General features: G+C 36.2%; 1 protein-coding gene across 3 annotated transcripts in view; it reads left to right on the forward strand.

Moving 5' to 3' along the window:
- TRAK2 (trafficking kinesin protein 2) overlaps nt 1–21,626 on the forward strand; it is a 58,940-nt gene extending 37,314 nt beyond the window's left edge. For all 3 annotated transcript variants that reach the window (XM_045559736.1, XM_045559738.1, XM_045559737.1), the window contains exons 4-16: nt 144–220; nt 1,767–1,883; nt 2,899–3,108; nt 3,742–3,820; nt 6,207–6,337; nt 6,780–6,854; nt 7,983–8,120; nt 10,728–10,807; nt 11,111–11,314; nt 13,244–13,542; nt 14,621–14,887; nt 16,772–16,877; nt 19,855–21,626. In XM_045559736.1, coding sequence (XP_045415692.1) covers nt 144–220; nt 1,767–1,883; nt 2,899–3,108; nt 3,742–3,820; nt 6,207–6,337; nt 6,780–6,854; nt 7,983–8,120; nt 10,728–10,807; nt 11,111–11,314; nt 13,244–13,542; nt 14,621–14,887; nt 16,772–16,877; nt 19,855–20,533 — 2,462 coding nt within the window. In that variant the 3' untranslated portion in view covers nt 20,534–21,626. The remainder of the gene's footprint in view (nt 1–143; nt 221–1,766; nt 1,884–2,898; nt 3,109–3,741; nt 3,821–6,206; nt 6,338–6,779; nt 6,855–7,982; nt 8,121–10,727; nt 10,808–11,110; nt 11,315–13,243; nt 13,543–14,620; nt 14,888–16,771; nt 16,878–19,854) is intronic.
- Nucleotides 21,627–22,056: the final 430 nt, after the last annotated feature.

Below are 22,056 nucleotides of genomic sequence, written 5' to 3' on the forward strand. Positions count from 1 at the left end.
TCACATATATTTTTATTCTCCTGAATGACTTTTTGTAAAAGCCGGGGGCGGGGGGGTTGTTGTTGTTATCTTTCAATTCTTATGAATATTTTAAATTTTCTGTTTGTCCAAAGTCTATAAATAGTTACTTTTAACAATCTTAGTTCTAGGCACAGACAGGGTGGAGCAGATGACCAAAACTTACAATGACATCGACATGGTTACACATCTCCTGGCAGAGGTAGGACTGTATCTTTTCTTTCTACAGTACAAAAAGCTAAAACTTGAGAATCATTTGGAATCTATCACATTTGCATATCAAATGAAAAATGGTGATATCTGTGCTCTGGATTATTTTGTATAAGATTGTTACTACTGGAACACCAGGCATTCCAAAGTAGAATGGTTCCTGAAGTTTACTATTGTGAAGTCTTAGAGGATGGATGGATGGACGGATAGATTTAAATGGTGCTGCCTGGCCTTCCTGTCCAAGAAAAGTATTAATTAATTTTAAAAAAATCCCTTTTTAAATAATCCCTGCTGTTACTCATCTTAGAACAGAGCTACTCATTCACAAGGCAGCTCGTTGCAAATCAGCACTTGCAGTTTGGAGCATCATGCCCTTTTTCTTTCAGTTTGGGCTATTATTTGAGCTCACTTTGTGGCATTTTTAATATGTACTATGTATCTTTTCCAATCGGCAGTCAATAGAGGTCTCCCTTTGTACCTCAGTTTCAGACGATGTAATAAAAGACTGTCTTTCTCTAACATACCCTCCCCTTCTCCCTTCAGCTCTCCAGAATGATTTCTGTGTATGCCACTTAACCTATATTTAAAATAAAATAAGTGAGCCTTAAAATTTTGGAGATAATCCATTCATTTTCATGTGCTAGGGAGTGGAAGAATAGAAGTTTAATGTTATTTATATAGTGATTAATGTAAGTGGAACCCATACTCATATGTAATGCAGTTAGATGTATATTGGTGGTTTTCCATCCTACATGATACAATCCTCACCACCACCACACAGATGGGATTCCTATGCCCTTGCTAAATGTCACTATCTGCCCAGGAAGAATAGCTCTGGGTGGAAGTCTGTTGCTTGGCTTTCCCACAGGCCTCCCTGCATCATTACCACCAACTTCTTTAGACTTCTTTCTTTATACTCTAGGCAGAACCCATTAGCCTCAAATTTTTCAGTCTTTATTCGCTATTTTATTTCATAGCATCGTTCTTGTACCAGTTGGCAACAGGACTCTTAGATGCACTTTGCTCTAAGCCGCTGGCTCTGAATGCATATAAGCTTTGCCCTAAATGGAAGTGTTTGCAACATACCTGCCTGATCTCCCTATCTTAAATAGCCGATTCTATATCATTACCATGCTGGATACACAGTTGCATTCAGCAAATACTTGTTGGGCTTCTACTGTACAGGCCCCATCCTCATTTTCAATGACTTGATTTTCTAATTCCCCAAAATTGTAAGTTTAAAGGGTTGGGTTGCTGGGTCCTAATTTACTAAATCATCAATAAATCTTACGTGATATCAAGAAAAGAGATGTCTTCTTGCATTTAGAACTACAGTGATTATGCATTTGATCAACATTTATTAAACACTACTTGTGTGCCAGGCCCTCTGTTTATTTGTGGTGTCTCGGCATTCAAAGGAATCTTGATGCCTTCTAGGACATTGCTTTTGAGTTTAACAAAATTGACTGCAGAATTTTTAAACCACTATGTAATTTTATTTGCACTCAAAGAAAAAGTATATTTTGGTATTTTAACAGAGAGATCGTGATCTGGAACTCGCTGCTCGAATTGGACAAGCTCTCTTAAAACGAAACCATATCTTATCTGAGCAGAATGAAGCCCTGGAGGAGCAGTTGGGACAAGCCTTTGATCAAGTAAGCATTTGGTCAAATATTTGCAGCATGAAATAATTAGGTCTTGTGCAATGGAGAAATTTATTTTCCTGGTTGTCCCTGAAATGATGGCAATAGGTAAATAAATAACACCACAGTACCTGTTGACTTTATTGGCAACTATTGAACTACTCAGTAGAGAAACGAAATGTTAGTTGTGTAGAGGGGCAGTTATGACTACCTTTGTCAATCTAAAGCCTGTATTCTGTATCTGTTGTACCTGTGACACCCTGGTTAGACTCTAAGACTATCCTCACCCCTTTGTGTAGACTTTGTGTGTGATCTTATCTTAAATTTATTTTTAAAAGATAGCTACCCAAATATATAGATATCTTTATTCAAACACCAAAATGAAGGAAGAAAGGAAAAAATTTTTGAAAATATATTTATTCCATAGGAATAAACTTATAGTGAGAACTGATTTATTATTAACTTGAATGGTTAAATTTCAAATTTTCTATAACTTGTTTTTATCTGGTGTCTTTTATATTTTATAAATGCATTATGGATGATAACATTTGAGCCTTTAGGTTGAAACTACTTACTCCCTATAACTAAAATCAGTTCTCTTAGGAAGACATGCACAGTGATACACAGCTTAAAAATATACACCCTTTGGATAAGAATTTGACATAGGAGTCTATTCTGATACTTTGAAGGTTCTTCAGTTTTGTTTTGTTTTCAACTATGAATGTATCATTATTTTAGATGAAATTTTCCTCTTGTATTTCTATTATATAGGATATGAAAACTGATTTTTATTCTCATCTACTATGGAAAAAGCTGTATTTGTTAATACCCTAAAACTGTAGCTTAGAAAGTATCCGGGGTTTGTTATTCTTTTTTTGGTACTTGCTGTTTTAGTCAGTAAAATCCAGCAGCTGATTTTGTGATTTTGTTTTATGATGAAAAGAAGTTGTTCCATGAATCAGAAGCTGTAGTGCATGTAAATAATACAAGATAAAGAACATGTAAATCAAGCATTTTGTATGTGCAGGTTAATCAGTTGCAGCATGAGCTATCCAAGAAAGATGAGTTACTTCGAATTGTCTCCATCGCTTCTGAAGAAAGTGAAACAGATTCCAGCTGTTCTACACCTCTTCGGTTCAATGAATCCTTTAGCTTATCTCAAGGTTTACTGCAATTGGACATGCTGCAGGAAAAGCTCAAGGAACTGGAAGAAGAGAATATGGCTCTTCGATCAAAGGTACATTCAACCTAATTCTCATTTGCTTTTACTTTAAAGGCTATAAAGTTCAGGTCCAGGTGGTATTGAGGTGAAATGTGGCATAACTATGGATTTGTTTTTGGTATTGAATTTAGGGGCTAGCAGACAAGGAACTATATTCGCCTTCCACTGTTACTTAGATCCCACTGAAAAGTGGATAAATAGCAGGTTAACAGATAAAATAGTGAAAGTCAAAGCATAAAATATATATCTTGTGGAGTTTATGCAAGTAACTAAATAATTACAAGTATGATAAGTGCTTTGTTGGAAAATTACAAAGTTCTGTGAGCTTATATGGTGGGGGAATCAAGAAAGTCCTACTTCAGCAAATGCCATTTTAGCTGAGGCCAGGGAGCAGCCAGTCAGAGCTGTAGGTGACAGGAGAGACATGAATAGAAACGTAAAAGGCCCAGAGAGGAATGAGGGCAAGATGTTTGTTTTGTCCTTTTCCATACCTTTGTTACATACTAGATAAATCTTGACAGGTTGCTGGTTTTTTTGCTTTGTTAAGTGATGGACTTTAATACTCAAATGTACAAATTAAAGGTTTTTATAGTTATTTCTATAAGGTCATTAGAAGTTATCATCAACATACTGATTTTTATATTGAAGGCTTGTCACATAAAGACAGAAACTATTACCTATGAAGAGAAGGAACAACAGCTTGTCAATGACTGTGTTAAAGAACTCCGTGAGTATTAACATATTCTGTTTCATAGCCTTTGGACAATTCTTTGGTACAGTATCTCCACCTGGGAAATTAGATCAGTGGTTTCAGTAGAATCATCTCAAGAAACAATTTTAAATCGTTACTGAAAATCTTAGAATATCACATTGAGCCCACAACCCTAAATAAAATACCATAAGTATTTTTAAGAAATATATTTGTTTCAAATTGCCATCATCATTAAAGAAAGACATATGTTTCTATGAATAAGTTATAGCATGTTATAGTGAAAGGAACTAAAGCTCTCATTTTGTTGATGAGGAAATATTCCTATAGAGGATACAATTTGAAAACTGGTAGGTGGCAGAGCCAGGGCTTAAATGATGGCATAGAACCAAACTTTCCACAAGTATTTGTCAAGTGCCAATTATATTTCTTTAAAGGAATATATTTTGGTGTGAGATAATGTTAACTAAAATAATTTTTTAAAATAAATCAGTTAGAAAAAGATTGGCTTCACTAGAGAAAGATATTTAATTTTTGTATAAATACAATAGTTGCCTTTAGCTGCGGTTTCGCTTTCTGCAGTTTCAGTTACCCATGGTCAACCACGGTCCAAAAATATTAAATAAAAAATTCCAGAAATAAACAATATGTTTTAAATTGCATGCCTTTCTGAGTAGCATGATGAAATTTCATGCCATCCTGCTTCATCCCACCTGGAGTGTGCATCATCCCTTTGTCCAGCCCATCCACGCTATAGACACTACCCACCCCTTAGTCACTTAGTAGTTGTCTCGATTATCAGATCGACTGTCAAAGTATCATGGTGCTTATGTTTAGTAACCGTTATTTTATTTAGTAATGGCCCCAAAGCATAAGAGTAGTGATGTTGGCATATTGTTATAATTGTTTTGTTATTAGTTATTGTTAATTTCTTACTGTGCCTAATTTATAAATTAAACTCTATTGTAGGTACGTATGTTTAGGAAAAAACTATTATAGTATATACAGCATATGGTTCAGTACTATCCACAGTTTCAGGCATCCACTGGGGGTCCTGGAACATATCCCCCTCAAATAAGAAGGGACTACTGTATATAGCCTTTTATGTTGGAAGAATGGTATAATCATATCACATCCATTCATTTGGGTTGTGAGCCTCAAAATGTGATACCTTAGAATAGCAGAATAGTAAAGAACCAGAAGTAACATAAATTGAATGTTCTCTTCCACCAGCACTACCCTTACCCACCTTTTACACTTTAAAAGACAAAGAAGAAATGACTTGCTCAAGAGCTCAGATCCTGGTCTCCTGCCTCCATATCGCCATCTTTTGGAATATTAGAGGCTTTCTGTCAATTTAAAAATAGTTTTATATAACACTGAGTAATAGTTTTTCTGCTTGCGTCTAGATATCAAATTTTTTTATATGCAGTAAAGGTTTATTTCCCCACTAGAATTCTAAAGGTTCTGTTTCATGTGCGTGCAAGAATGCTAGCTAGGCTGTAAGAATTGCTCTGGAGGCCCTACTCAGTTTGCTGTTATCCCAGAAAGTCTCTGTCCTACAGAAGCATCTCCATAGCTTTATCACACTGTGTTATAGATTGCAGATTATGACAGTCCATCCTGGAAATGTTCCCCTGTTAGGGTCGGGGTTTTTTGTTTGTTTGTGTGTGTGAGTGTGTGTGTGATTCTTGGTTTTGATTTTGGGTTTTTTGTTGTGTTTTGTTTTTTGTTTGTTTGTTTTTTGATACAGGGTCTCCTCTGTTGCCCAGGCTAGAGTGCAGTGGCATCATTATAGTTCACTGCAACCTTAAACTCCAGGGCTCAAGTTATCCTCCTGCTTCAGTATCCCAAGTAACTGAGACTATGAACACGTGCCACCACGCCTGGCTAATTTTTCTATTTTTTGTACAGAAGGGGTCTCACTATGTTGCTCAGGCTTAGATTTATTAAGATTAATTTTCATTGCTTATGGGATTTTATTGATATCCCTGAAGAGTTCTCAAAGACATAAATGAGATTGCCATTAGCGCTGGCAGAGATACATAATTCACCTAGCTCTCCTTTCAGCCTTCTTGTCCTTCATAAAGAAAAAGATTGGAGCAAATATTGTTTTCATTAAAAAAAAGATTAAAGCAAAGTCTTTAGTCTGCTAGCCTTTACGACTCATCTCTCTTTTTAGCTTCATCATCTCCTGTTCAATTCCCAGCCTTAGTCTGTCTTAGAAGTACCTTTATTTTTCTCCGTTGGTTTCTCTGGGTTTTTTTAAAAATTTATGTTAAAGAAAAATCTATTCATGATAGTCTACTGCTTGTTATAAAACAGGATTTGACCCACAGGCCACAGTTCGCTAACCCATGCCCTACTTTTATATTAATTTTTAAATTTTTACTTTGCTTCCCAGGTGAAACAAATGCTCAGATGTCCAGAATGACTGAAGAATTGTCAGGGAAGAGTGATGAACTGATTAAATACCAAGAAGAGATCTCTTCTCTCTTGTCTCAGATTGTAGATCTTCAGCACAAACTTAAAGAAGTAGGTTTATTCATTCATTCAACAGACATTTGTCAAACACTGACCTAGTACCGTGCTTTCTGCTAAGTGCTAGATACATTAAGCAAAATAAACACGGTCCCTGCTCTTTTAAAATGCCTTAGTGTCATTTCTGCTTTAATCATCTTTATGTTATATAATATCATAAATAACTACTTTCTAGTCATTGTTTCTCTTTATAAAACGGGGTTAGATTTTACTCAGAAAGTTGTGGTATGATTATTGACTTATGCTCATTGTCATCTGGACACCTTCATGAATTTTTATTCTGACTATTTTATTGCTCTTATTTGTCTTTTGAAAGGTTAGTTTTTTATAGGCCTTGAGACTATATCCCAGAGAGGAATTTTTAATATGTCTTTAAAAGAAAGAGAATAGCTATTTTATATGGGAAGGCTTCACATTTCTTTTAATATGTTGTTAGCATGTGATTGAGAAGGAAGAACTAAGACTTCACCTACAAGCTTCCAAAGATGCCCAACGACAACTGACAATGGAGGTAATGAAATCTTTCCTTTGTCTATGTAATTTGGGAGGGAAGGAATGAGTAGTTTCTTTCATCTTTGTGAATAGAAATTACTAAAGGGACATTACCAGATTTAAAAAGCAACAATAATAACAAAAGAGTAAGAAGAAATTCTGAGATCTGATAAGTAAAGCATTTTAAAATCCTGTCTCTAAAACTAATAGCATGGCAGCACCCTTCTTGATTAATAGGCAAAAGCTCAACTTATGTAGAATTCTTTAGGAGTATATGACCCTTTTACCAGTTAACCTTAGCCAGCCCAACAGTTTTTAAAATAAGATAATTTCTAATAGTGTTTTTGCAGGTATGTCAGGAGCAATAGCAAAAATCTCTTAATTTCTATCTACATAAAATTTTATTTATTAAATATAACTTAGTGGTTCTTTAGCATGCATAAGAATCAACTGGGAGAGCAGGTTTTAAATGGAGATGCCCAAGCACCATCCCAAGAGTTTTTACTTCAGATGGTTTAGAGTGAGGACCTGGAATCTGCATTTTTAATAAGAATCCTCTGCCCTGGTGATTCTGATAAGCTGGTGCACATAATACACTTGAAGAAATTTTGCAGTTAAAATATACTCTGAAATTTATGTACTCTTTAGCCAGACATGTGTGTCTATCTGTAAAAAAGGTTCTAAAACAGACGGAAAAAACTTCTTGTTTAGGATAACTGAGCACCTGATGTTGTGTATAATACTTTATAGATTCTTGATCTTGTCACTTAACAGACTTCAGACCTATGCTTTAAATGATTAGCATTATGCTAAACCTAACTTGACCATAACTATTATACCTCCTCTATAAGTTTTTTAGGATATGAAACATAAAATGTTGAATTGACAGTTCTAGTAGTCTCGGCTATATTTCAGATTTTCAGGAAGTCACACTTGTGTAATTTTGGCCCAGACACCCTTAATTCTGGCAGCTTGAAATACATATGCTCTCCTTGTTTGGTTTGTTTCAGAGTCTTTATATTGAAACGATATTTATAAAGTTAGCTAACCCTCTGGATAAAATTAATACTTACCCAAGGGGTTTTGGGGTTTTTTTTCCAGTGTTGTTTTAAGATGATATAAAGTACACTACCATCCTTTCTTTCAGCTACATGAGTTACAAGACAGGAATATGGAGTGCCTGGGAATGTTACATGAATCCCAAGAAGAAATAAAGGAACTTCGTAGTAAATCTGGCCCTACTGCTCATCTCTACTTATCCCAGTCATATGGAGCTTTTACTGGAGTAAGAAACTGAGAACGATGCTATGTATTTAAAGAAACTTTTTTAAGATCAGATTGTTCTAAAAATGATAAGGTTTATGATGGTATAAAGCACCCTGAGAACAGATAACATGGTTTTTCCTTATTTCTGGAATCTAATTATTGATTTAGGCCTTAATTTGTATATGTACATCTTCCTTAATACGCTTATTTATTCTAACAGATGACCTTCCAGACTTATTGTAATATGTGAGATGGACTCTAAGGAAATTAGGTTTAGGGCTGTGTACTGTAAAACTACTTAAACTTGGGTCATCCTACCCTAAGCCCACCATTTGTCACTTTTTAAATGGTGCTGTGATCTTCTAAGACTTCTTTTAATAAATCTTGAGTTTCTTGGTATGTTTAACTCCAGTTAGGATGTAAGCTCCATGAAAACAGGAATCATGTTTGTTTAATTCATTAACAAACAGTATTTCAGGTATTAAAGAAATTAATAAAAACTTCTGAATTTATGCCAAAATTTGTAATGTTGGTTCAAAGAGTTACTTTAACAATCTGATTCTTAAACACTCATGTGCAATCCTGTGAAATTTTTTAAAAGACTGAAACTGTAAATTTTAGATTTCCTTAAGGATATGGGGGCAGAATTTTTGTTTTTTGCTTTTTTTTAATTTTTTATTTTGAAATAAATTTTAAACTTAGAATAAAGTTCCAAAAATAGTATAAAGAACTTTCATATGTCCTTCACCTAGATTCTTCAGTTTTTAACATATTACTGCTTTTGCCATATCATTCTCTTATTTTTTTTCTGGACCATTTATCAGTAAGTTGCAGATACGTCCTGTTACCCTTTAGTACTTAAGTAGTATTTACTAAAAACAAGGACACTCTTGAGTTCGCTCTCCTACATAACCACACTAGAACCATCAACATCAGGAAGGTGATATTGACACAGTACTATCATCTAATCCAGAGAGCCCATTTGAATTTTGCTAATTGTCCCAGTAATGTCCTTTAACGCAGCAGTCCCCAACCTTTTTGGCACCAGGGACTGGTTTCATGGAAGACAATTTTTCCACGGACAAGAATCGGTGGGGCAGGTGGAGTTCTGTGGCCAAGGGGTTGGGGACCATAGCTTTAAAGGATATGTTGAATTTAGTTGTTTCATCTGGGACAATTTTTCTGTGTCTATTTCTCTTTCATGACCTTTGTAGAATGTCCTCGGTTAGGTTTGTCTGTTGTGTCCTTGTGATTAGATTTAGAGAATGCATTCTTGGCTGAAATAAGGCCATGTTCTTCTCAGGGCATCATGTCAGAAGGCACACAATGTCTATTTAACCCATTATGAATGATGTTAATTAACTTCGATCTCTTAGTTAAGGTAGTTATCTGCCAGTTTTTTTCATCATAAATTAATGATAATAGTTAATTAAATTAACACTACTAATTCAGTATATAGTGATGAAAATCAACAGATACTACTTTAACCAAGTGATCAAAGTTAATACCTTGTGGGGAGATACTTTGAGGCTAAATATCCTGTTGCTCATCAAACTTTTACCCACTAGTTATAGTGCCCATTGATGGTTCTTATCTGACTCAGATATTACTATGATGATTGCCAAATAGTGATTTTCTAAGTAATTTTTTCAATATTTATTAATTGTCATTCTTCTGTAAATTAGAGCTTTTCTGTCCTGTTTATTCATTTAGGTGTGTCAGTGTGGACTTATGGACTCCTATTTTAATCAGTGTATTATTATTGCTTATTTTGATACTCAAATTGTCCCAGATATGGCCAGTGGGATCTCCTTTAAGTTCATCTTGTACTTTTTGTCACAGCCCTGGAAGCAGCCATGTCTCCAGAGAACTCTTGTTACCTTTATTGAGGAATGGTATTTAGAATCCAAGATCTTGGGTGCTAGTTGTGCCCATTGATTGCCACTACAGAGTATCATGGTTTGGCCTTCTCAGCAGATAGAACTAAGAAATATATGTGTTTCATGCATATACCCACACAATACATGTATCTATCTTTCCCTTTACATTTGTATTCATCTGTCTGCATATATTAAAACTCAGGAATTCACACCAGTGCCTCCAAATCCAGCCATCCTCAGCTCAGCCCCACTGAGCTTGCCACTCATGGTAGTTGAATCCTCATCCCTGACCAAGGGAAAAAGAAGCTTGCTTATTTAAAAAAAAAAAAAAAAAATATGTTATAAAAGCTATATATGTTTATTTATAGAAAAGTTAGAAATTACAGAAAAGCAAAAAGAAATAGTTAAATACTATTAAATCCCACCCTTCCCAGAGTCAGTATTAACATTTGGTTTATGGCCTTTCAGACCTTTTGTTTTTGTGTGTCTACACATGTAATATTTTCTGTTTATCATGTTGGGTTTTTCCACTGCTTTCCTATAAAAATAAATCACAAATTGATAGTTGGTTCTTGTTTAAAAGTTATATTAAAACTTATATGATGTCTCATTTTCCTCCTGAATTTTAGTCTGTGACTGTTTTTTTATATTTTATTATGACACCAAGAGTATAGGGTTGTAGAGATTCTGTTAATTAATTTAAGAGCAATGGTCACTAGAAATGAATCTCAAACTCTTCTTCTTAGGAATCGTTGGCAGCTGAGATTGAGGGGACCATGCGTAAAAAGTTGAATTTGGATGAGGAATCTTCTCTCTTTAAACAAAAGTGAGTGCAGATCATATGTGTTGTTACTCAACCATGGGAATGGAAATTAATGAGAAGCCACAGCCCAAAGTGATAAGTATTATGAGATTCAGTAGCAATCTGCTTACTATTGAGTTTTTTCCTCACAGTATCCATATTTGTGAGAGAGTGCTCTTGTTCTAAAGTTTATTTCTAATGATTTCTCCTAAACTTTAGAGGCTACTCAGGATGGCTTTATTTCTAATGAACTGCGCATAGGTGTCTCTTTCCTAAAGCACTGTAGTGGCTGGCAGTGATGGTAATGAACATTTCCTTTTTTGACAGAGCCCAACAGAAACGGGTATTTGATACTGTCAAAGTTGCCAATGACACAAGAGGCCGCTCTGTCTCATTCCCAGCTCTGCTGCCCATCCCAGGCTCCAACCGTTCAAGTGTCATCATGACAGCAAAACCCTTTGAGTCTGGTTTACAGCAAACAGAGGACGAAACACTCCCCAACCAGGGGAGCAACTCGGAGGAGGTTCCAAGGTAGGGAATGCCATCATGGCGGTGTTCTGCATTTCTGTGGTGCTGACATACCAGATTCATGTACGCAAATTCCAGTATTAGTTTATAATGTCCCAAGAAGTTTCTTAAACTGTTGGTTTTTATTCAGTTATAAAGTCCTATATCATTATTTGTAAGGTGGATCATTGATTTCATAAAAGTTTTGAGTGAAAAAGCTACATTTAATTAAGTTTATTTAAGATGGAGCTTGCATTTAACTCTAAAATATTTTTGCTACTTTTTTAGTGTTGCAAAGTTTGAATCTAAATCTTCTGTTCAGAGTCAAATTTGAGTCCTTTTGGTCGTTAGCATAAATGCATCAAGATGATACTTTCTCATAATCCATGCTCATAGTCTCAACCACTTTGGTGCCTTTAAAATAAACAGTAAGTTGGCCGGGCGCGGTGGCTCACGCCTGTAATCCTAGCACTCTGGGAGGCCGAGGCGGGCGATTGCTCGAGCTCAGGAGTTCGAGACCAGCCTGAGCAAGAGCGAGACCCCGTCTCTACTAAAAATAGAAAGAAATTATCTGGCCAACTAAAAAATATATATAGAAAAAAAAAAAATTAGCCGGGCATAGTGGCGCATGCCTGTAGTCCCAGCTACTTGGGAGGCTGAGGCAGTAGGATCGTTTCAGCCCAGGAGTCTGAGGTTGCTGTGAGCTAGGCTGATGCCACGGCACTCACTCTAGCCCGGGCAACAAAGCGAGACTCTGTCTCAAAAAAAAATAAAATAAAATAAACAGTAAGTTTGAATACCTATTGAAGACAACCAAGTTGCTCTTAATTTTCTCTTTGTTTCAACTTAGATTTTTTTTCCTTCTTTTCGTTAATTCATTACATTGAATTACAAAAACTAGAAGTTAAACAGCTTTACTAAAAATTGGCTGAAAGCCTTTGAAAGATGGTTGCTTGGCACCTCAGGGAAATCTTTCCTTGTGCAGACATCCATCACACTAGTTGTGGATCACCATCCAACACTTCAGTTGTGTTGCCTGGTCTGTCATGGGCAGAGTTACACCAGCAGTAGCTTTAGGTGTTAATACTTCCTGACTATTACACAGTTTTCTCTAAAACAGATCTGTGTGAATTCATACACGGTACCCAGGAGCAACCCTAACTTGGCTTGCTAGTTTTCTTTTTCGTATCAATTATAAGATACCTTCCAATTTCAAAAATGTTAAAGTGAAAAACTGAGCACCAGAGAGCTATGAAAATGCAATATTATGCAAATCTTGTTTTCTTTTAAATGTTCTACAATATTTATGGGGGATTCTATGGCCTCAAGCAAGTTTTTTCACATTTTAGTATTTTTTACATTGTTATGTTTTACATCTAATGTTATGTCATAGTTTTTAATGGGTAGAATTTTTTCTTTCTTCATAGAACATGAAATAATGGTACCTCTTATAATCAATGATATCACAAATTCAGTGAAATATGGTAATATCTACTTTTGTGACTACCTAATCTGAATTTATAGGTGGTCATATCCGTGGTTTCATAAATTAAATGAAATCAGAAAGTTATTGAACACAATATATCAATAAAGCAGTTGCTTGCCTCTCTGAAGTCATTTGAGATGATCTATAAAAATGATACAAAGTATTGTTGGTGATTTTGGTTTGTTATTATTTCTATATTCTGGATATCTAAGAAAACACAATGTTTTTAAGATCAGTCTCTTAAATGTTCACCATTATAGAAAGGAGAGGTCAGAGTCGGGTGCCATAGCTCACACACAACTACTCAGGAGGCAGGAAAATCACTTGAGGCCAGGAGTTCAAGACCAACCTGGGCAATATAGCAAGACCTTGTCTCAAAACAAAAAAAGAGAGAAAGAAAAAAAAGGAGAGGTCTAGGTTGTGCGTATGACCTTAAGATTTAAGTAGTGAATGTGATTTTCCCATAGGAACTCCCAGAAGACGGACCAGCCAGGACCTTCTGGAGAGAGTGATTTGGCCACAGCACTGCATCGCCTTAGCCTGCGTCGACAGAACTATTTAAGTGAGAAGCAGTTCTTTGCTGAAGAATGGGAGCGGAAGATCCAGGTTCTGGCTGACCAGAAGGAAAGGGCTAGTGGCTGCATCACCCCCACAGAGAGCCTTGCCTCTCTCTGCACCAACCAGTCAGAGTTCACAGATTTCAGCAGTGCCAGTTGCCTTCGAGGTTTTATGCCAGAAAAATTACAAATTGTCAAGCCCCTGGAAGGTAATAAATCAGTAAGGGCCCTTTCCAAGCCATGTGGCTTATTGGGCTTTCCTTTCCCTGGAATTGAGATTTGTGTTGTAATTACAAGAGCACTACATACAGAAGATACTTTTTTTATCCCTTAATTTTGCTGTTTGGGTGACAGTGCATTATAGAACTTTGTAGAAAATTAATGAATGAAAAGCTCTGTATTCTCTAAATCATCAGCCATCAACTATTTTCTACTGATGTTTTTTAATATAAATGTGAAGAGAAGGAGGAATAATCTTTTCCTATCTTGTGTTAAGGAATATGATTGACAGCAGGTTCCATGGTAAGGTAAATGGGATATGATAAATGAAAATGATCTAGGGGTAATACCTTATCTTACTTTCCTTTTCAAAAGAGTTCTTTACCCAAAAGTATAATTGACTTAGAAGTGTGTTTGCCTGTATTTTTTTTTTTTCAGTTTAGTTTCTCTTCTCTCCTAAGATACAGAATTTGAATTCAAAATAAATTTTGTTTTATGAAAAATTGACAATCATTGGCTGATTCTCTGACATTATCATAAAATAGTTTTACATTAAACAACATTTTGAGTAGATAACTTATAAGGACCCCTCAGACTCAAAGATTCTATAACTTAGTTTTATTCATTAATACTCAGTTCAGGTATTTGTCAGAGTTGCCTTTTTTTTTTTCTTTCCTTCTTTTTTTTTTGGAGACAGGGTCTCGCTCTGTTGCCCTGGCTAGAGTGCAGTGGCACGATCATAGCAACCACAAACTCCAACCAAAAATGTGAATATCTTCCTTCTCATCACTGCCTCAGCATCCTAGTTCCTATTAAGGGTGTCATCTTGTTTTTTTCCACCCCTTCTCTGGATGTCCTGCTTAAAGTTATTATTATACCTTCAACATCTTGTCAGTCTTCCACAGAAAACTTTAATTTGCAGCTTTTACCAAAATATTAACACTAAATAAGTAGTTTTATTGCTGTCATTATTATTATTACACATATAATTTTAGCTTCTGTTTCAAGATTTAAGATTTGTGGGAAATGTAAAACATGCCTTTTTTTTCCTTTGTCCTGCATATTCAGGATCACAGACTCTGCATCACTGGCAGCAGCTTGCTCAACCAAACTTGGGAACAATTCTTGATCCCCGACCAGGTGTCATTACTAAAGGCTTTACCCAGTTGCCCAAGGATGCCATCTATCACATTTCAGATTTAGAAGAGGATGAAGAGGAGGGTATAACTTTTGAGGTTCAGCAGCCTCTTCAAGTGGAACAGAAACCTTCAATATCCAAGCCAGTAACAGGGATCTTCCTACCGTCCATTACTTCAGCAGGTGGACCGGTTACAGGTGAGAAGAGTGCTTAGTTGAATATGGTCTAGTAACCAGAAGTACTTGGCATCCTGACTTACTGTGTGGTCAGCTGGCTATCTCTGCTCACTGGAGTGTATTCGGTCTTAGGTACTGGATAATGAAAATCTATAGCATTAGTAGCATTCCTAATTCTCTCCACTTTATCTTAGCCAGCCTGCATAAATAGATTGGGCAGAGAAATAGATCAATTCACTCAGTGCTTTGCAAACCTTTTAGGCTCAGGATCTCTTTACACTCTTAAAAATCATTGAGAATTCCAGAGGGCTTATCTATATGGGTTATGTCTATTCATATTTACAATATCAGAAATCAAAACTGAAAATTATAATTAACTCATTTAAAATAATAATTACATGTTACACAAGTAATGTTTTATGAAAATAGCTATTTTTTTAAGAGGTAAGAAAAATGGTTTGTTTCATAATTTGTTCAAGTCTCTAATTTAGGGCTTAATATAAGATAGCTGGATTCTTGTTATCAGGTTCTACATTCAGTCTATTGCAATATGTTGTTTTAGTTAAACAACAATATGAGGAAAATGCAGCCTCACACAAACATGTAGTTGGAAAAGGAAAGCATATCTTAATAGTCTTTTCAGGTATTTATAGATATTCTTTGATATTACACAAAAACTTGGTAAGTAGTAGTTTCTTGAACGTGTATATGTGGAACGTGGAACCCTGGCGATGAACTTTTCATACTTTGGTACGTTAAAATGCATACACTTTGAATATCTCTTTTACCCATGCATGATTTTTATAACATGCATTGGTCATTTGGAAAATATTGGTTCCCTGAGTTATGTAGATGTTCCAAATGTTCATTGTATAATACACGAAAATCATATTAATGTTACCACATAGCTCAACAAAAAAGGCTTTAAGTGTTAGGAACCTTTCAAGTTTCACAGGTGGATACAAGTTTTCCAAAACACAAATTTTGACTTGAAAGCTCAAATTTTGTCACTGACAAAAAATACTGTCACTTGTTTTTCTTGAAGGGACAGGCTCATTTCATTCATTTTCAGGAAAGTGTCTGTCAAATATCCAAGCCTGAATAACTATAGTTTGTCTGTTGTACTTTCAAGTAAAAATGATGTTCCATGATAAAATTTCAACTCATTTGCACAAGTGCTTTTCCTCTAGATAACCACCGTATCTCAGTATGGAGCAGCACTTAATGCGTACTTCCCTTTTCATCACACAGAATAGTAAAAAGATTTAAGGGCTAAGATTCAGGATTTAATAGATAATTTTTACTGTTTCATCAAGGACATTCTTAAGTGAATCTGTTTTTTTTTTTTAATACTGTGAGTGCATGACAATGAAAAATAGTAGTACAACTTGATGACATTGCCTTGATTTGTGCTAAGGAACCAGCAGTTTTACCCACCATGGCCTTTGCACCAACAGTGCCAACTGTCAACCCAGCCAAAAAGAAAAGGCCTTCATCTTAGCATCACTCTGAAAGTAGTTTTGACCTGTGGACTCCCACAAAGTCTACAGGCCACACTTTGAGAACCACTAAAGTATTAGATAGTTTGGGTAGATAGTTTAGATGAATACCTCTTGATTTTTAGTGTTTTTTTCCCCTCATTTCTAAGCTTTTTTTTATTCCTTTTGATTTACAGTTTTAAAGGATTCAGTTATATACTAACCAGTTGATGCTATTACAATCTTTATGTATATTTTATTTCCAGATTTGGAGATTTTTAGTCCAAAAGGCACTTTATAAATGCTGTATTAATAAATAATAATTTATTTTACATTATTACAATATTAACATTTACATTATTACAGTTTTACATTATTAACCTAGTCTTTTGATTTTGTGTTTGCTCCCTAAAAATCTCTATTTCAGTTGCAACCTCAAACCCAGGAAAGTGTCTATCATGCACGAACTCGACATTCACCTTCACCACTTGTAGGATATTGCATCCCTCTGACATCACTCAGGTTACCCCCAGGTAAGAGTGTCTGAGAGATCTAGGGCCTCACTTCTTTCTTCATCTATGTTTTCTTGAATTTCTTTTTTTTAATTACCTTCATTTTAATTCCTAGAATTTTAATTAATGTTCTGTGATAATTTGTCTTTAGAATATTTGCACATTATATTTTCTCATTTGATCATTATAACTCTTTGAAGTAGGCAGGGCAAGTGAATATGTATTATGTAAAATAAAGAAACTGAGGCATAGAAAGTTGAGGTGATTGGTCCAAGGATAGACAGCTAATAAATGACCCAGCTGGAGCTATACCCAGAGTTGACCAAACTGCGGGGTTTTCAGAACCAGTGCTCTGCATAAGCTCACCCTCACTACTGACACTACCTGCAAGTTCAAGGGGTTCCCAAAACCACTTCCAGGTTCAGTAATTTTCTAGAAAGATTCACAGAATTTGTTTGAGTTTTGCTTCTTTTATATAAGTTGGTATCCTAGAAAGTTTATTTATTAATTTTAAACTTGCCTTCCCCAAACCACTTTTAGGTTCAGTAATTTGCTAGAAGGATTCACAGAACTCACAGGAAGCCATTATACTCATGGCTATGACTTAATTACAAGGAAAGGATACAGGTTAAAATTATCCAAAGGAAAAAATGTGTAAAGGAGAGTCTTGGAGAGTTCCATACTTGAAGCTTCCCTTGTCCTTAGGATTCATTACTCTACTGGCATCAGTGTGTGACAGTGCACACAGAGTATTGCCAACCAGGGAAGTTCACCCAAGCACTGTGTTCAGAGTTTTTATTGGGGCTTTAGTGTGTAGGCACGACTGATTGATTATTCACGGGGTTGAACTCAGCCTCCCAGCTAACTGATATTGCATGACCCACAGCCCATACTCTAAATCACATGCTTGGTCTTTCTGGTATGGCCAGTTCTTACCCTAAGATGATTGGGTGTGGCCAGGCCCACCCTAAGATTTAGTGTGACCAGCCTCTACCCTAACCAAAGGCATGCCTATCAGTTATGACAGATTGCCTCCTAGAAGCAAAGGCCAGATGTCTCCGAGCAAGGCCGTATCATTTACTACACAGGCTAGAACATGGATATGCTAACACATCGTCCCTTATAAAGCCATGCTGATGTGTTTTTATCCTACCAATTCCTAGAATTCTAAAGTAGTTTTCAAAGATATGTAGAGCATTGTAGGGATAATTTTAACTAGAAGTAGAGAAGAAAGATGTTGCAAAGGGGAATCAAGAGTAAGGATATAAAATGGCTAGAATAGTAAAACTGGTGTACAAATTGTACCATAAAGTCTTATATACTTGCTAAGGTGAACTATGTATTTGAGTCTTAACTTTGTAGCTAGCAGTGTGGAGGGAAATAAGATTCTGATTCACAATGTCTACAAGATAGAAGCAAATCAATTGTTTAGGGAAGCGTTTGGATGATAACCAGTAAAGTCTGTACTAAACAAGCACATCTGCAATTTTTCTGCATTGCTCTTATAGTCATCAAGATAACCAGTTTTACAAAATTGGTTCTTGAGGGACTCTTAATAAAGGTTGATACCATCATATGAAGTATACAATTTAGGTAAACACAGGCAATTCTACAGTAAAGTAGGAATGGGAAGGTTAGAGACTGGGAATACAGTTTATAGACTGTTCCAGATCAGAGGTTCTTAGTTGGACTGGTTTGGCCAAGGAATCAAACTTGTTTGAGTTTTACTTCTTTTATACAAGTTGATATGCTAGAAAATTTATTTAGTAATCTTAAACTTGCATTTTGTTCATAATCTTTAGAAATCTTGATATCTTGATATACTGAATATTTTATGTTGAAGTGAAAGTTTTATTAAGTACTGGTAAAATTTGTTCTTGGGGGAAATCAGCTAAAGAAGTGCGCTCTCTATTTCATCACCATTTCCTTAAGTACATGCTTTCCTTGAAGCATACAATAAGAAGAAAGATTCTATAGCAGTCAAAGCTTTTAATTATTTTTAATTTCTTAGAAACACATGTTCCACGTCAAAGTTGAGGAAAAAATCATTCCATAAGTATCCTTTTACTATTATTGTTGGGAATTAACATTTTTTGAGAAAATGAAATTTAAGAATTAGAAATTTATTATTTCTCAGTGATATAAAATTGAAAGATTGAAAAGAATAAATTTCTCCTTAGAAGAGCATTTTATGTTTAATTATGAAAGATTGCGTTTTCTAAAAAGTTGAATAATTATTTACCCATGGATTATTGTCTCAGTGTATTTCACTGTTTGGAATGGATATATTAATAAAAATTTCTAAAGATTACATTCCTTAATCTTTAAATTTCTTTGATTCCTATGATAAAATTTAGTTGTATTTCTACAAATACACATTTTAGAGTTAAAATTTAAGAGTAGGCCGGGCGTGGTGGCTCATGCCTGTAATCCTAGCACTCTGGGAGGCCGAGGCAGGAGGATTGCTCAAGGTCAGGAGTCAAGACCAGCCTGAGCAAGAGTGAGACCCTGTCTTTACTAAAAATAGAAAGAAATTAGCTGGACAACTAAAAATATATAGAAAAAATTATCCGGGCATGGTGGCACATACCTGTAGTCCCAGTTACATGGGAGGCTGAGGCAGAAGGATTATTTGAGCCCAGGAGTTTGAGGTTGCTATGAGCTAGCCTGATGCCACGGTACTCTAGCCTAGGCAACAGCAAGATTCTGTCTCAAAAAAATAAAAAATGTAAGAGTGACATTATCTAAGAGCACAGCAACCTTTTCATATCCTGTTGGAAAGAAATATGTTTTAATAAGTTAATGACTAAGTTACAAATTACAAATAATTAAGCAATGATTGAAGTGTGGTCAAAATTTTCATTCCTCAGATCTATTCCACAGGCACAATTACTGATGTGTTGGCTGTTACTAAGGATAATTACTACAGTGACTTCAAATGGCAGTTTAAGGATTGCTTTTTATTCTTAAACACTCTCTCCCACTTGTTTTCTCTCAGCTCTGGGTTCCCTTCGTTATCCTGTGGAAGTAGTGGTAGCAGTTCATCAAACACGGCTGTGAATTCTCCTGCCATGTCCTATAGACTCAGCATTGGTGAATCCATCACCAACCGACGAGATTCTACCATAACCTTCAGTAGCACCATGAGTTTGGCCAAACTTCTACAAGAGCGAGGCATCTCTGCCAAAGTGTACCACAGCCCAATTTCAGAGAACCCCCTCTTCCAGCCACTCCCTAAATCCCTAGCCATCCCTTCCACACCACCAAATTCACCGTCTCACTCACCTTGCCCTTCTCCTTTGCCCTTTGAGCCTCGAGTACATCTCTCTGAAAACTTTTTGGCCTCCCGACCAGCTGAAACATTCCTCCAGGAGATGTACGGCTTGAGGCCCTCCCGAAGCCCTCTTGACATTGGCCAGTTGAAGATGAATTTAGTGGACAGGCTGAAGAGACTGGGGATAGCCAGAGTGGTCAAGGCCCCTGATGCCAAGGAGAATGGAAGAAACCAAGAGGCAGAAACTGGGCTTCAAAAACCAGATTCTGCTGTTTATTTGAATGCACGTAGCAATTTATTGGGTGGACTCAGGAGGAATCAGAGTCTTCCAGTCATGATGGGTAGCTTTGGCGCCCCAGTTTGCACATCCTCACCCAAAATGGGTCTCCTGAAGGAGGACTGAGGTCAGCAGTTAGCTGAGCTCCTGCACGGATCAGCACATGAAGGGTAGATATGCACTGATGCATGTGGTCTGGCCTGACTTGAGAGAAAAGGAATGTTGCAGAAAGGCTGTGAATGTGGGAAGGGGGACGTGGAGGAATGGAAACAAAATTGGGATGAGGCCCTAATGGATGAAGTCTCATAAATCGAAAGTATAAATGAATGGGCCGTGAGTATTTGGAGGCAGAAAAGGAAGAAAGGTTTAATACACTCCTTCAGTTGAGTTTTCTTGCCTTGAAAATAAAAAGTGAATAAAAAATAAATTCAGTAATACTGAAACATACCAGAGATACTGAACTTGCTGGCACATTTACTTCTGGTGAGCATGGACAAGGGGAACCCAGGTTAGAAAGATGGGAGGAGAAAAAGGAGTGACTGTTGCTTATAGAAAGCTGTTCTGAAGCGTCGGTGGGGTAAGCTCAGTCTGTTATCTGAGATAACAGTGACATGGCTTATATGTTTCCCCTGCTAGTGTTGGATTAAATTACGCATCCATCAAATAGGATGCTCACAGCATTAGCAAAATAAAGAATTTTATCTTTTTCATTAGATCAGAAGTGGAGACTCCCTTTTTCCTTTCTGTGTTCAGGCCTTTGAGCTACTGGCAGCCCAAACACCACTCAAATTCCTTTGTATTTATCATTAATAAAAGTTCATTTTTTTAAATTTGTATTTTTATACAACCTCCAAAAAGAACCCAACATAGGTAAGGGGTGGGAGGGATTTACTTTTAAGAAGGAAAATATGGGTATATTGGAACCAAGGAAACTGGTTTTTAGAATATTTCTTCAGGATAAACGCAGTAGTGAAGGAATACAAACATAATTGCATGTCTTTCAGATTTCCTTAGAGGTGGGACAGGGTTAAACCAAAAGTGCAATCATAGGAATTAGGGAATGTTGTATATTTATGTATGTAAAATTTTTTGTGAGGAAAGTTGGTTGCAAGTAAACCAACTTTTTCCAAAGTGTGCTATGCATATTTTTAATGAAAAGTGACATGTATTTGCACAAAAATTCTCAGGCATATTAAATTATAAACTGAGGTAAAACCCAGGTGCTTGCTTTGAGATTGTGTTTTCTTCCTAATATAAAATAAAATTAAAATACATCTGCCTTGTTCTTGATATCTGTAGAGTTAGAGAATGAACTTTTTAATGGGTGAGTCAAGCCTTTTTTTCTCTGAGGTCTTCTCTTTCTTTTTCTTTCTTTTTTTTTTTTTTTTTTTTTTTTTTCACAAACTATGTGAAATGGCAGAGTGAGACTCTGGGATTAGGTTTCAGTGTTCAGCAGTGTGACGCAAGGCTGTGAATTGGAAAGAAACAGATCTGTCCTCGGAGTGTTGCTGATCCAGTCTGCTTCTCATCAGATAACCTGTTTTTGGCTGGGCGCGGTGGCTCACGCCTGTAATCCTAGCCCTCTGGGAGGCCGAGGCGGGTGGATCTCTCGAGGTCAGGAGTTCGAGACCAGCCTGAGCAAGAGCGAG

The sequence above is a fragment of the Lemur catta genome, chromosome 8, assembly GCF_020740605.2.
Source record: "Lemur catta isolate mLemCat1 chromosome 8, mLemCat1.pri, whole genome shotgun sequence".
Taxonomy (NCBI): domain Eukaryota; kingdom Metazoa; phylum Chordata; class Mammalia; order Primates; family Lemuridae; genus Lemur; species Lemur catta.